Here is a 14,123-nt window from a genome sequence, read left to right on the forward strand (position 1 = left end):
TAGTTTTTTTTTTTTTTACAATCAACAATTTTATTACTATTTATTTAACAATAAATACAAATGTTCCTTTTATGCAAACAACAGTATGCTGCCTCTTATAATACATGTAGCTGTCTTTATATCAGCTCTCGTAATGCATCACATAAAGCCACCAAAGCCCGCCATGGCTTCGGTTTCCCAGTCAGAGTCTGAGTCAGTAAAGTCCTGGGCCTCAGTAGCATGGATCGGGGAGAAGTGACTGAACCGGTCTCCTGTGGCCCTCACACAAGGATACTGGATTTGGCATCCATTATCCTTTGGTGAAGACCTGCTGAAGTTATTCTGGGTGGGGATCGGCGGAATCACAACTTTCATCTCTGGTCCGATGGTCTTGTTAGGTGGGAAATTGTCGTATTCCACCAGAACCTTTGGACCCTGGTTAGCCGACATATTGGCTTCGATCTTGGGAGGATGCTCGTTCTCCTTGGGATACAGATGGATGTTACAGCACGGGACATTAACGCTCAGCTCGCGTCGTTGCATCTGCTCAGGCTTCCCTCTGGTTCCCTCCTTCTCATAAATGCAAGAGACGGGCGTGTGGACGTAGCTGCTGGGTTTGGTGGACATACTGGTTCTGTGAGCATCATCTGTGTTTTGGTGCATTGTAGGTCTGAAAGTCTCCTCCAGTCCAAAACCTCCTATCCTGTGTGCCTCGGCTCCATGATTGTTGTCATAAACTAAAGGAGAAAAGGAGGGTGAGGCAATTAGTTGTGAAATAAAAGAAAAGTTGTGTTTCACATTGATCTTTTGCTCATTCCCTATACTAAAGAGCTTTCAAGTGTCATATAATATAAACGTAGGGGACTTTAAATCAAGTGTAGAAGACAAAATTATGTGTGTATAAGGAAGGAAAGTGTTGGGGAAAAAAGTTGAACTGAACAAAAAGAAAGATCACAAAAAGGTGACGTAATAAGTACCTGTCTCTGGGCCCATCCTGCTCTGGAGCTGGCTGAAGGGGCCAGCTGCCGGCGGGTTTGCGACCTTCATCGACCCTGACGAGCCGACTTGGCGACGAGACTTGGCCCTTCTATTCTGAAACCACACCTGCAATGTGTGGGTGGAAAACACAGTTGAACATTGTACAATTCCTTGGTTTGACAACAGTTAATTGATTTTATTGTTATTTCTATACAAATGCACTATTGAGATACCATCCCACTACATTACCTGGATTCTGGACTCCGGCAGCCCGGTCACAGCCTCCAGTCTCTCTCGCAGGTAGATGTCAGGATATTTAGTGTCCGAGTAAACCTTCTCCAACACCTCGATTTGCTGCTGGGTAAAGTTGGTCCTCTTTCTCCTGTGGGTCAGTATTGCAACGCATTTATCCGCCCTCGGCACAGAGTTTGCCGGGTTGAAGTAGTTTGTAACATCTGTGGCTCCATAATCTGAAAAGAAAAAGTGCAGACTATTTAGTTAAGGACGTCCGATAAATGAGACACAGAAACATGACGATGGACGTGTGCGTAAATTACGCGCAGACCCAGCTGTGAACCGTTATTTACTGCGACCGTTGGTGTGTGTTACTATATAGTTCGTATAAAATGATACTTTCACCACCAGCCACATACCTGAGTTCACCATGCTGTTTATCTGCAGAGGTCCCTCGTGATACATCTGGAAATGATTCAGATCCCCGACGCGCATATTCCCACGAACCGAAGACATGCTCCTCGACGTCTTATTTCCAGCGACTGACTGAGCGTGAGGGCTGCGCGCCTCGCTGGAGTTAAATCCCCCCGCGATCAAAGGTGCTGCTGCCTGCATGTGTGAATGGGGCAACCATCGGGGCCGGCTGGCACTGCAGCGGCCGCGCACCAACTTCAGACGTCTGCAGGCCGCTGGAGGTGTGAAGGCATCACACCTGGGACCGTGGAGCGGCCGCAGGTCTCTTTAAAAGGGGTTTTAATGGAATCTGCATGCTCAATACACATCGGCAGTGAAAACATTTATCCGCTTTGGAATAGTTGAAGCAATAACTGACCGGTAGCCATCAAAGAGAGGCAGTCGGAAACTTCCGTTTCCTAATCCGACCCTCGGAAAGGCTGCAGTTTGTTGCTTGATAATAACCGAACTTAATAAAAAAAGAAGTATGTATGTAATAAACTCCTGTCAAAGTCCATATTGTTTTTAAAATGAATATCCACCTATCCCCTTATATTTTAACAACTGGTTGAAAGAGACATTCAGCAATGCTATGTAGCCATATACTGTATTTGTATTCATAACTAAATATGTGATGTAGAGTAAATCTACTGAATATATTATATCAGTATAGCAGGAAGACACTAAATGAATACACTTTTTAAATAACTTAAAGGACGTGTCATTAATAAAGTATATGTATGCCTTGTTGATTGTGATTCTGCATAGATCTGTACATGTTTCTTTAGGCTTACATGATAAATAATATACGTTATGTTTGATAAAGTTTCAGGTTTTTAGGGGTCTGCTCCACATTGATATGGAGGAAATTGTGCTTCCTGCCTTAACAAAGTTGATCCCAATACACAAACCTCAGTTCAAAAGTACCCAGGATTAAGTGCTTGTTATTGAATGGGTCACCTTTATTTGATTTAGAGGAGGAGGATCAAGTCAAGAGGTCAGGTAACACCACAGACAGACTAATTTGTTCACACATATTTGGACAATAATAATCTTTAATGGTTACATGTCCTTTTATGGGAGTCCAAGCTCATTTCATTAAAGTTTCAGAAATATTGGACATAATTGGGCAATAAAGGTTCAATTTAATGGATCATATTGAATTACTGCGACATTATTGCAATACAACGTGATTGTGAGACTTGTTACCACGTCCTGATTCATAGGATGCATCTGACTGGGTTGAAGTCATCCTGGAGCAGATTGTATGAGTTGAGCATTAAACTATCATGCTCCTGAAATAGACCTGTAACATGGACCTACAATATAACATTGAAGGTTTTCTCTGGTTATTTTCTTGTTGATCTCCGTGAGAAAATTTCTTGACAGGCCTTGTGTCATTTCACATCCACAACGGCACTTATTGATCTTTGTACGTTGACACATACAGCATTGTTTGGGTCGGCCGTGCTTGTTGGTAGAGACATTCACAGTTCACAGGTTGCTTTGTCTGGGGCCCTAATTGGGTATTGCCTGTGTTCACAGACCAGATTGCTATGCTAAAATCAGGCTGTTGAATTTCCTGATTCCTTTTGTAATATATGGACAGTGACAATGTTTCCTGAAAGCTGTCCGCAGATCATGGAATGAACATTACATGCCTTGTACATTCATCTGTGTACACAAAGCACTTGAGCCAATGAAAAATAGGAATTCAGCATTGTTGTAATTGTAAGGCACTTTTACTTTCAGTGTTTGTATTTAGTAATCATTTTCAGCTCATACATTTTACATTTTAATTAAGTGATGCAGTTTTACATTGATTCATGCTGGTATATTGTAGTTAACAGATTGCACTTTCAAACATCAAACAGTGAAAACACTTTCGGATTTCTACTGGCCATTTCCAATTGGCAGCTCAAGCTGTAGACACAAACAAAAGCATGTTCACACCTTTGAGGTCTGACCGCTGTTTAACCCACAGTTGAACCTGACCACTATACATTTAACCTGTAGACAGACAGGTAACTTATTCTCACAAGTTGGCAAGTTTGTGTTAAAATGGCAGCTGACTTATGGGCCTCTTTTTGAGTTGGTTCTTTGTGTATTTCACAGGGTTATTTAAGGAGTAATAGTACACTCATAGTTTCCTAATGAAAATGTGGCCTCAGTGTAAAGGTGCATCGATATTATAACAATCAAAAGTTAAGTGTGATGATTGTTGTTGTGTGTACTTATCTTCTAAGCACAGATTAGCAAATGTTACTGCGAATACATATTTATGTTAGAGCTGGACAATTAATATTTACTCAAATAAATGAACATAAATCCATCCATTATCAATATCAATGTATTTGGGTGGTGCATTTGTGTATGGGCTGTACACACATGTATTAATGGTCCAGTACTTGAGGCACAGGGGGCATTGAACTTTGTTCGAGTTGTATTTGTCTTTTGTGCTATATTAAAACAAATATTTAAATAAACAGGAATCCATCCACCCCCACCTATTCCACTTTGAGGCAAAATTGACAAGTTGACAACACATTTTAAGAACTTTTTAATCTTATTTATTATGTTTGATGTATTTTATTATAATTTTTTGTTTTATCTTCATTTGGCTGCAAGACAACTATCCCCTCATTAACAATAAAGCTTAAGCTGATTTAAAAGAAAGTAAGTATATTCATTGTTGTTTTCAAAATACATATATTTAGAATATACATTTAAAGAAATTCAGTTCCAAGTGTAAAAGAAATACATCAAAATCGGTAAATGTGTCTCTTAGCGCTTAAAGCGTCGTCATTATTTACATCGAAGAAAAAAAAGATATCCCGGAACTTCCGCCAAATTTAAACGGAAGTAGGTACGTGGCCGCTTCAGCTGACAGTCTACATGATGGCGACAGAGGTTCAGAGCGGCGACCTCGACAGTGCTACTTCCAGCCGGCTCGAAGTTTCCATCGATGGCCTCACCCTCAGTCCCGACCCGGAGGGCGAGCAGACCCAGGTCGAAGAGCCGGACCCCGAACCCGCGGAACCCGAGACCGACACGTCGGGTGATGCGGGAGGCGAAGATGGAGAGACGGCGAAATCGGCGATAGAGAGGAAATGGGGCTTTCCTCTGCTGGAGCTGTACGGAATGGGCCTTAAATTTTTCAAAGGTATTTGGCTTTGTTTCTTACCTCGACGCTCCGACGTATATGAAGCGGTGCACGGTGAGCCGGCTGTTAAACAGTGAGACGGGTTGCTCGCTGGTCGAGGTTGGCCGGTTGCTAACGTTAGCTCTGAACGTTAGCTGTCACCGGGGCTGCTGCTGTCAGCCTCAACGGTACATTAGCCACACAGCTAACGACCCAGCGCTGCTAAAAGGCTGCTGGCTGCTTGGTGAAGGGGGGGTAAATGAGCAAGACACTTCAAAGAAGTCCACTTATTGTCTATGTGGCCTCACGATATTTTCACCCGTCTGTCTACTTTTCGTGTGCCTCTTTTTTTGGGGGGGTGGGGGGGGGGTTTGGGGAGGAGGATAATCTGTTTTGGCACGCGACTGCTCCATCAACTAACGTTAGCTAACTAATGTCGCTAAGAGTTTATGATCTATGAGCTATCCATCTCACCGAGAGGTGGCTCATAGTGTTTTGTTTGGGAGCTTTAACACGCCCTGCAGTGAAGCGGCTGAAAGGAGCCTGTACGCCATTTGCTAACACGGATTCTTCTCCTATGAATTAGACGCTGAGTGGGTTAGCTCCGAGGATAATACCGGTCCATAGTCTCAGATCGTCTCTTTGAAACCACTTCCCTGCACCGGGCTGCTTGAAGCCAGGCTTTTGCCCACTTACAGGGTCGTGTGACCCGTGGCCTGTTTTACAGCCCAGCTGCCTGCTCATATATGTATATCCATAGACCACTCCCATGCTGCCACTCCAACAGGACATGCAATAAACATTCTGAACACATTTTTTACTCTGGACATTTTCTCTGTTCTTGGAGCAAAGCACTTGTATTGACTGTGCAAACAGGTTTGTCTAATCTGTGCGTTGTATTTTTAGTCATGCTTTTCTAGTCAGTTTGGGTTCGGTCATGCGTAGCCTAACTTGTTTTGTGTACAACCTGATCCTTGCCTCACCTTGGATTATTGTTTGAATGTGATTGAAGTAATCTTGCCATAAGGATTTTATTAGGTCAGAGTGTGAAGATTCAAAGTAATATGATGTTATGCCTCTACTGTTGCTACTACTATGTTGTAATAAAACACAAGGTGTGTTGTAGTATTTACAAGCACGTTTCAATGCTGGTCCTAAAAAAACAAATTCATTGCTTCTACATTGCTGCTTTCAGATAAAGATGGGAAGGCCTTCCATCCGACCTATGAGGAGAAGCTTCGACTGGTGGCTCTGCACAAACAGGTGTTACTGGGGCCTTATAATCCTGATGCTTCGCCGGAGGTCGGCTTCTTTGATGTCCTGGGCAACGATCGCAGGTAACCAACACAGACGTCAGAATTGTGTGTGCCAGAGGGTATGAACTTTGAAATCTAGTTAATATTCAGTGTGTGTGTCCAGATAGTCCATTAAACAATTGTGGTGCACTTGTAATTCCTTTTTATGTGATGCTTCTTTCATGGACACAGACATAAAAATATAAAAATAAAATAAAAACAGACATTCAAATATTATGTTCTTAAGAAACAATGGTTGTTACAAATTTTACCAATAAAATAAGAAAAAAACTCTTGCTTTGCTATTGTGAAACAATTGCATGTCAAATTATACTTGATGGCTGAGCCCAATTTGCCCACCTGCTGATATCATCTATCCTCCCCTCTATTCTACTCTGTGTGCAGGAAAGAGTGGGCCTCCTTGGGTAACCTGGAGAAGGAGGAGGCCATGGTGGAGTTTGTCAAGCTGCTGAACAAGTGCTGTAACCTTTTTGCTCCCTACGTCACCTCACACAAGATCGAAAGGGAGGAGCAGGAGAGGAAAAGGTAAGGCGCTCGACTTCAGTTCCTCTGAGGAGAACACTCTGCTATAGTTTCTAAATACAGACTCTCGGTTTGTCCTATATGCAGCCGGCAAAAACTGAAGGGAAGAATTCAAACTATTTTTGACCTGTGTATAATATTTCTTTAATGAATTTGACCATTCGTATCATTTATAATAGCCTCCATTACTTTGCTCTTCCTCAGGAAAGAAGAAGAGGAGCGTCAGCGACTGGAGGAGGAGGAGATGGAGCGACAAAGACAGGAGGAGGAGAGACAAAGGCTTGAGGAGGAGGAAAGGCAGAGGAGAGAGGAAGAGGAAAGGAGACAGGCAGAGGAGGAGAGACTACGGATTGAGCAGCAGAAGTATGTTTCTCTTATCTCTTTATGTATTTGCACAATGCACTTGCAATGCATCAAAGTGACTTCTACATAATCAGCATATTTGATATGATATTGATATCTACAGTGGTGTTGTCTTTTCAGCTCTGGAGCAGATTCAGTGCTCAGCTGAAATCTGTTCCACGGAAGACAATTCTTACTCACAACAACTTTTCTCTCTATGTTAAAACCCTACAATTTTCCACTGTCCACCATTGTCACCCCTCAGTTTCCTGTATTTCCTTCCTCACCAACTCTGCCCCCGTGGTCTATTTCCCAGACAACAGATTATGGCGGCATTGAATGCTCAGACAGCCGTTCAGTTCCAGCAGTATGCTGCCCAGCAATACCCCAACAGCCCCGAGCAACAGCTCGGCCTCATCCGTCAGCTCCAGGAGCAGCACTACCAGCAGTACATGCAGCAGCTCTACCAGGTCCAGCTGGCCCAGCAACAGGTAGCATGTAATCACGAACAGAGGGATAGACTTTTTTTTTGATTTTATAGTTGGTGGGGAAGTGTAAGTATGGGAAACACCCAAAGTAAATAGACAATAGTCATGGGCCAAGCCTCAATGTCTGTAAAAGAACTAAAGACTTCATGATGTACACAAGGAAGCCTTTGGTTTGCAAAAAAAAAGGTTTGAGACTAAATGCAATTTCAGAGTCTGTTCAGAATGTTGACTAACAAACATAAATGTTTAAGTTCCTCAAATAATGATACATTGTGACGAGCACAGTCTTGAGCAAACTCATCAGTATAACAATTGTAGCATATGAGTGTAATTCTTAGAAGAAATCAGTGATCCTTGCAACAGCTTTGTTGAAACGTAACATTCTTGGTTTATGCCCCTAGTTTGGATTTCAATGTCTTGACCCGGTGATGTCTTCCTTTTGTCCCAGGCGGCCTTACAGAAGCAGCAGATGCAGGCGGATTTGATGGTGCAGGGCACCCTTGAATCTACCGGCTTCTGTAGTGGGGAACCCATCGCCGCTTCAGCAGCAGGACCGCTGTGTGCAGCGTCGGCAACTTCTAGTGAGGAAACCCCGACAGTCAACGGAGGCCAGTCGGACTCTTACTCGGAGGGCATGGACCGGGAGCCAGAGGCTGAGCCGGCAGAGGAGGTCTCAGAGAACGGGCCTTTATTAGGTTGGTGGGCCGTAGAAGTTTCTCATTTGAAACCCATAAACTGTCCGAGTTGACTTTGTGCAGACGTCATATACAGAATCTATCTTTCCTCATTGTGTAGTTAATAGCTACAGGACGGGAGGAAATGCTCTCTGTCAAACAAACAAAGCTTGAAACCTGATCGTACCTTGTTGATGTTACCTGGAGGGCAGAGAGGAGAAGAGCTGGAACAAGTGACACATGATAGTATGTCGGTTTAGGTACGATCCAACCACACTTTCTGGTTTCAGAAGAGTAAGCACTCACACCAGAAATGAACCAGGCCTTGGTCTGATTCCAAAGCATACATCCTGAGCCAATTATTCCACTGTGGCTGGCTGCTCACTCTTAAAACAAGGTTTTGAGGATAGATTGATGGATAGCTGGGTATTGCCATTGGTCACATGTACATATCCTCTGAGATTAAAGTGGTACATTTACCAGACACATCACACTTTTGTTTTATGGCTTAATTCTCAGAGGAAGTGCAGCCCTTTGAGGCAAACTTGTGATTTGTAAAATTGGGATATATTTTGCACGGCGCCTTAACAAGTTAATTTAAAAAAAATGACCCTTGCCATAAAATCTCATGGAAGAAACCCTCAAAGAAAGATTGCATTAATGCTGAGAAGCTAGATGAACCGTCTCTCTCATCACAAAACTTTCCAGATGTGTAATTGAGATCAAAATAAAGAATTCGAAGATGGGTGCGGTGCGAGCAAAAGCCTTTTTCGCGTCTCAACTCTCCAGTATGTGTATGCTGGTACGAAATCTCCTATTGGGAAATATAATATTGATTTATGTTTTTCGTAAGAGGCCAACTGCATTAGCAGATTGTATTAGATCGTAAGAAGTCTCTTATCCCTTTTTAACGCAGCTGACTCCCCACCAGTCATAGCAGCTCCCTCCATGTGGACACGGCCACAGATCAAGGACTTCAAGGAGAAGATCCGCCAGGACGCGGACAGCGTGATCACAGTGGGGCGTGGGGAGGTGGTGACGGTGCGAGTGCCCACCCACGAGGAGGGCTCTTACCTTTTCTGGGAGTTTGCCACGGACTATTATGACATCGGCTTCGGCGTCTTCTTCGAGTGGACGGACGCTGCCTCTGCGTCGGTCAGCGTGCACGTGTCTGAGTCCAGCGACGAGGACGAGGATGAGGAAGGTGAGGTGTAGGTGGGAAGTCTGTGTGAATAAGCCCCCAAGTGTTTTCTATGCAAGTATTTTCAGGTGTTGCAGCAATGCACGTTATGGTGGTGGTTAAAATCAACATAACAAAATTATGTTGTTAAAGCTCTCCTTCCATAATGTGTTAATTATTATGTAAACAAAACTAAATCTGTTTCCTTGGTTTAACTATTGGCTATAAAAAGGTATTGATTGTTTATGATGGCACTTTAATGTCATGGTGGTTATTTAGTTCCATCTTTGCCACAAGATGTTGCTTTGAATAGGATTCTCTTTTTTAGTGACTTATGTACTTTACTTAAAATGGAGATATGATTATCTAGATCTTCCGATATTATATCCTTATCTCAAGTTTGCCTACACCATAGTTAAACATCTCACAGCTCTCCCCTTGAAGGAGGAAGTCCGGTGTAAAAACCAGCGCTATAGTGTGACCAGAAAGGAATTGCGGAAATTAAGATAAATGCCGGTATTGTGCAGTGGACTTGGCAATGTTTTGTTAGTTAAACTAACTGTACAAATTAGCCTTTGGCAGATATGCCAGTCCTTCTAAAATACATTTCCGACTTTCTGCTGGAGTAGCAGGTGCATATTTATGTTTAGGGTCACAACACTTATCTGATACTTAAAGGGGTTTCAGATGGCGTAATGTTAAGCCATATTATATGGCATTATATTTGTGCCTCATTCACGAGGACTATATTGGAGACTTTATTTGATGCAAAAACTTTCCATTTTCTCAAATGCTACAAAATCTACTTCATGCGCCTGCACTTTCCAGATTTCCAATCAAGTGTTCAGGGTTGAGGCACAAATATAACTTCATAATATTATGGGTGACAATAACATTGCATTTGAAGCTGTACGACTCATCGGGGATTCCCTCCTGCTTTCTATTACAACTATAAACCTCATTCTTGTGTCCTCAGGTGAGCCTCCCAGTGAGGAGGAGAAGGCAAAGAAGGAGGCGGGGAAGCCCCAAGTGGATGAGATTGTGCCGGTGTACCGGCGGGACTGTCATGAGGAGGTGTACGCCGGCAGCCATCAGTACCCCGGCCGCGGAGTCTACCTGCTCAAGTTCGACAACTCCTATTCCCTCTGGCGCTCCAAGAGTGTTTACTACAGAGTCTACTACACCAGATAAGCCTGAATACAGACACAGAGGAGCCAAGGAGTGTGTATGTTCATATATATGCGTGTGTGTGGGTGGGTGTGTGTGCGTGTGTGTCTATTCTGGACTAAACCACCAGAGGGTGACAAAGAGACTCAACTGAAGCCCTAGTTTGGAGATTGGACTAACATGTATGTACTCTGTGTATACGTGTACAGAGATACACCCATGCTAGAGTCTGTCATCGAGCCCTTGGAAGAGGAATGTGTATTCCTGTTGTCAATCCACCACCTGTCCTCGCTGCGCTCACTTAGACCAAGCTGTAGGACTTCTCTCTCGTATTGTTTTGACCACTTCTCCCCGTGGGCTCCTCTTCTGTCACCGCTCCAGCCCAACACTGCCCAGCGTGGCCTTGTGGCTGCTTCTTTCCCGAGTGACGCTTTCGTAACCACGTTAAGCGGAAACCCGGCAAGTCCTCTTTGAGAGCCAACTGTTCCTGTTTGGTGGTAATAGTGGTCGTTTCTCCCAGAAGAACACAAGACAATGTCGAACATCTAATTATATTGCAAATATGCTTCATAACACTATGCCTCTGTTCCACAGAGAGCTTCTGGTCTTTGCCAAGTCTCTCTCACACACATGTTGAAAACACACAAACTTGATCCTCTTTTTTTTTTGTTGTACAACAGCAGTCTGTGGCCGAGCCACCGTACATAGGTTAAGATCTGAGAGGGTGTAGAAAGGACTCTTTTTTTTTATTGGCTTGTTCTCACACAAAAACATTAACTTTCACCTTTTTTTTTTCTTGATACAATCTGATTGACAGAATGAAGCAGGAGTATTTTTATTTTTTATAGTCTACAGGTAAGACGTCATTCCATGGTTTGGAGTGAACCGAAAATAGTCCTAAGTGTTAAATGAGTGAGTATAGAATAACATGCACAACGAAAGGATGGCCATCTGGCTTTACAAACTCTGTGTGATACAGAATAAGAAGATTAAAAACAAATTACACAATGAATATTTGTTCTCCCTTTCTCCTCCTGTGTGACTGATTTCATCAAATCAACTGTCCTTTGCTCAAGTCTTCACGATAGGATCAAGAAAAAGGGATTTGTTATTATTATTTTTACGACAGATGTTATATTAATATTACCAAGGAGGGTTTTGTGTTTATCATTCTGCGTGTTTGGAGACGCAACATTACACCGAACAATAAAAATGTCATGTTTTAGAGGTCAAGGCACGCTGTTACATCTCTGCGGCTCTCGGGACTCAAAATTCATTACTCAAAATGCAGTGTTGCTGTTCTGTTTTTATTCTTCCTGCTTTTGGATTAACTCAAATTGTCATCTCAAAGAAATGTTTGTCTTTGGGGACACTGTTGTTCACTAAATCACTTGTTTTCAACTTTAGTTAATTAGCTTCCATATTTTAGATTAATTATGCTGTTCAATTTCACATTACTTATAAGTTGTGTACCTGCCACATAGGTGCATTGTGAGCTGTGTGTGTGTGGGTGTGTGTGACGTGTTCAGCAGGTGTCACACAGTTGGTTTCACGTCATCACCCATCCAGCTGTATTTGTAAATTTTTGTGTGTCTGCAATCAAACTTTAAAGAAGGAGGTGGAATAACTCACAAGTTAAGTAATCCTGCAATGTCCCTGCTGAGTGAGTTTATCATATTATTTAATAATTAGAGGCAACTCCCGCCTCCCATCCATTCAGTGATTTGTGTAAGAAAATGTCACCATGGCTTATTTAAGCTGTACAGTTTAAGAAAGTTCCCATATGTTCTGATGGGTGATGTTTGTTTTTCTTAAGTTTCTTTTTGCTCACCAAATGGTTTGAGGTGACTTGTTGAAGCCTTGTATGTAAATAATTCTATAAAAGGAGTTTGTGTGGGTTTGTAGATGTGGAAGAAGGCTATGGTTTTGAGAATCAATGCACTGTAAAATATGGTGAATGAGATATATGTATTCATTTTACCCCGAATGAAAGTCCAAAACTCGTAGAAAGTACAACGCTGTAGGACTTTATTGACATGGCAGACAGCAAAGCTCATCTTTTTGTATTGTTTTGACTTGTTTCAACCTTTTTTTTGGGGGCATATATTTAATCTTGATTAAACTTATGTTCATCTCTAGAATCAGGTAGTTTGTTTACTTTTATTTATCATTTTAAACTTTCTTGTTATTGTAATGCTTTCAAACCTCCCTTTCATTCACTCAAACAGATAAATATAATTACCAATGTCGCTCCCAGCAGAGATTTTGACATGTCAAAGCATTAAAAAAATATATATATTATGAAAGATATACATGTGTTACTTTTCCACTGAACAGTGACTAATGATCTCCTTCCGAAGCGGAAGACCTCTTTCAGTGTCATGTGATTGCATTTAAACCGACAAGGAGGAGACAATGGGTCATAATGTGGAACAACAGTCGCCTGTTCCCCCTCGTGGTGCATTGCGTCATCCTCCTGCTGCGCTCCACTCCCAACGCACCTGTGTGCGGATGTCACTCAATGTGTCGCAGGATGGCGGCTCCACCTGCCGACGGGTCGAGTTAAACAGACGAGCAGGAGAGGAATGTCGAGATGTACAGTGGAGTCGAGAGAGAAAAAACATGGACGAGTGTTTTGTCACCTCTGGAGCTGCAGTGTTCACGCGAAGACGCCAGGTGGCACACGAAATACGACACAGACTTCACACACTCGACATTTTTAAGCCAGACTTTCAAAAACTATCCACGTGTCGCAGGTGATTTAAAAGCTGAGCTAGGGGGTAAAAGTCCTGGCGTTAATGTTGAGAGAGAGAGAGATGCATCAAAGCGTGTGTCCAGAGGATGTGTGAGTCAGAGGTTTACTTTAGTTCTGAGCAAACTAACTAACATATACTTTTGTTTAATGAAATATTGCAGGCTGACGCTGAAGACTTTTTTTTTTTTAAACCTCACGTTAGCTTCACTTGTCAAATCGCCATTGTTGGTGTTTTTCGAGATTATCGAGATATCAGGAAACCCAACGCTACATTTCAGAGGCAGGTCAAGGTTCACCACTTTATAACAATACTACTTTATACTTTCTTTTTGTTCTTCTGTTAGTTGTACATGTAACCCGACTAGCTAGCTAAATAACACTAACTAACTAACGTTAGCTAGTTTGTGGCATAAATAACTAACTACACCTCCGCTTAACGACGCTAATACGGATTTACAACATTAGTTACAACAACAGGTTAACGTCAAAGGATATTTTTATTCCTCCGTTCCTCCATTTCGGTTACAAGGTTAATTTATTCTCATGTACCGCCATAACACGCTCCTGTAGGTACATGCTGTACAACATCAGGAGAATACGACCCCTTCTCACTCAGAAGGCGGCACAGGTTCTGGTCCAGGCTCTGGTCATCTCACGGCTGGACTATTGTAACTCCTCCTTCAGGTCTACCTGCTAATGTCATTCGACCTCTACAGCTCATCCAGAATGCAGCTGCTCGACTGGTCTTCAACCTCCCGAAATGTACCCACACTACTCGGCTCGTAGTTCCTTCACTTCGAGCTAAACACTCAACAAAATCACGACTGTTTGCTGTGCTGGCTCCTCATTGGTGGAACGAGCTCCCCATTGACATCAGGACAGCAGAAAGTCTC

The 14,123-nt window shown here is 42.7% G+C and overlaps 2 protein-coding genes across 3 annotated transcripts; one reads left to right on the top strand and one right to left on the bottom strand.

Moving 5' to 3' along the window:
* Positions 1–138: 138 nt before the first annotated feature.
* On the bottom strand, positions 139–1,707 carry mixl1 (Mix paired-like homeobox). Its single transcript, XM_034527484.1, has 4 exons — positions 1,611–1,707; positions 1,207–1,427; positions 957–1,083; positions 139–716 (listed from the first exon to the last, which is right to left on the bottom strand). The coding sequence occupies exons 1-4, from the start codon at positions 1,705–1,707 to the stop codon at positions 139–141; spliced, it is 1,023 nt and encodes a 340-aa protein (XP_034383375.1).
* Positions 1,708–4,492: 2,785 nt separating this feature from the next.
* Positions 4,493–12,616, top strand: acbd3 (acyl-Coenzyme A binding domain containing 3). Of its 2 annotated transcripts, none has more exons than XM_034527482.1 (8): positions 4,493–4,807; positions 5,982–6,123; positions 6,487–6,627; positions 6,829–6,987; positions 7,283–7,457; positions 7,903–8,149; positions 9,045–9,332; positions 10,285–12,616. In XM_034527482.1, the coding sequence occupies exons 1-8, from the start codon at positions 4,540–4,542 to the stop codon at positions 10,497–10,499; spliced, it is 1,635 nt and encodes a 544-aa protein (XP_034383373.1). In that variant the 5' UTR covers positions 4,493–4,539; the 3' UTR covers positions 10,500–12,616. The 2 variants fall into 2 exon arrangements, with proteins under 2 accessions (XP_034383373.1, XP_034383374.1); XM_034527483.1 differs by having other exon boundaries at positions 4,502–4,807; positions 9,060–9,332.
* Positions 12,617–14,123: the final 1,507 nt, after the last annotated feature.

This window comes from Cyclopterus lumpus, chromosome 24, assembly GCF_009769545.1.
Source record: "Cyclopterus lumpus isolate fCycLum1 chromosome 24, fCycLum1.pri, whole genome shotgun sequence".
Taxonomy (NCBI): domain Eukaryota; kingdom Metazoa; phylum Chordata; class Actinopteri; order Perciformes; family Cyclopteridae; genus Cyclopterus; species Cyclopterus lumpus.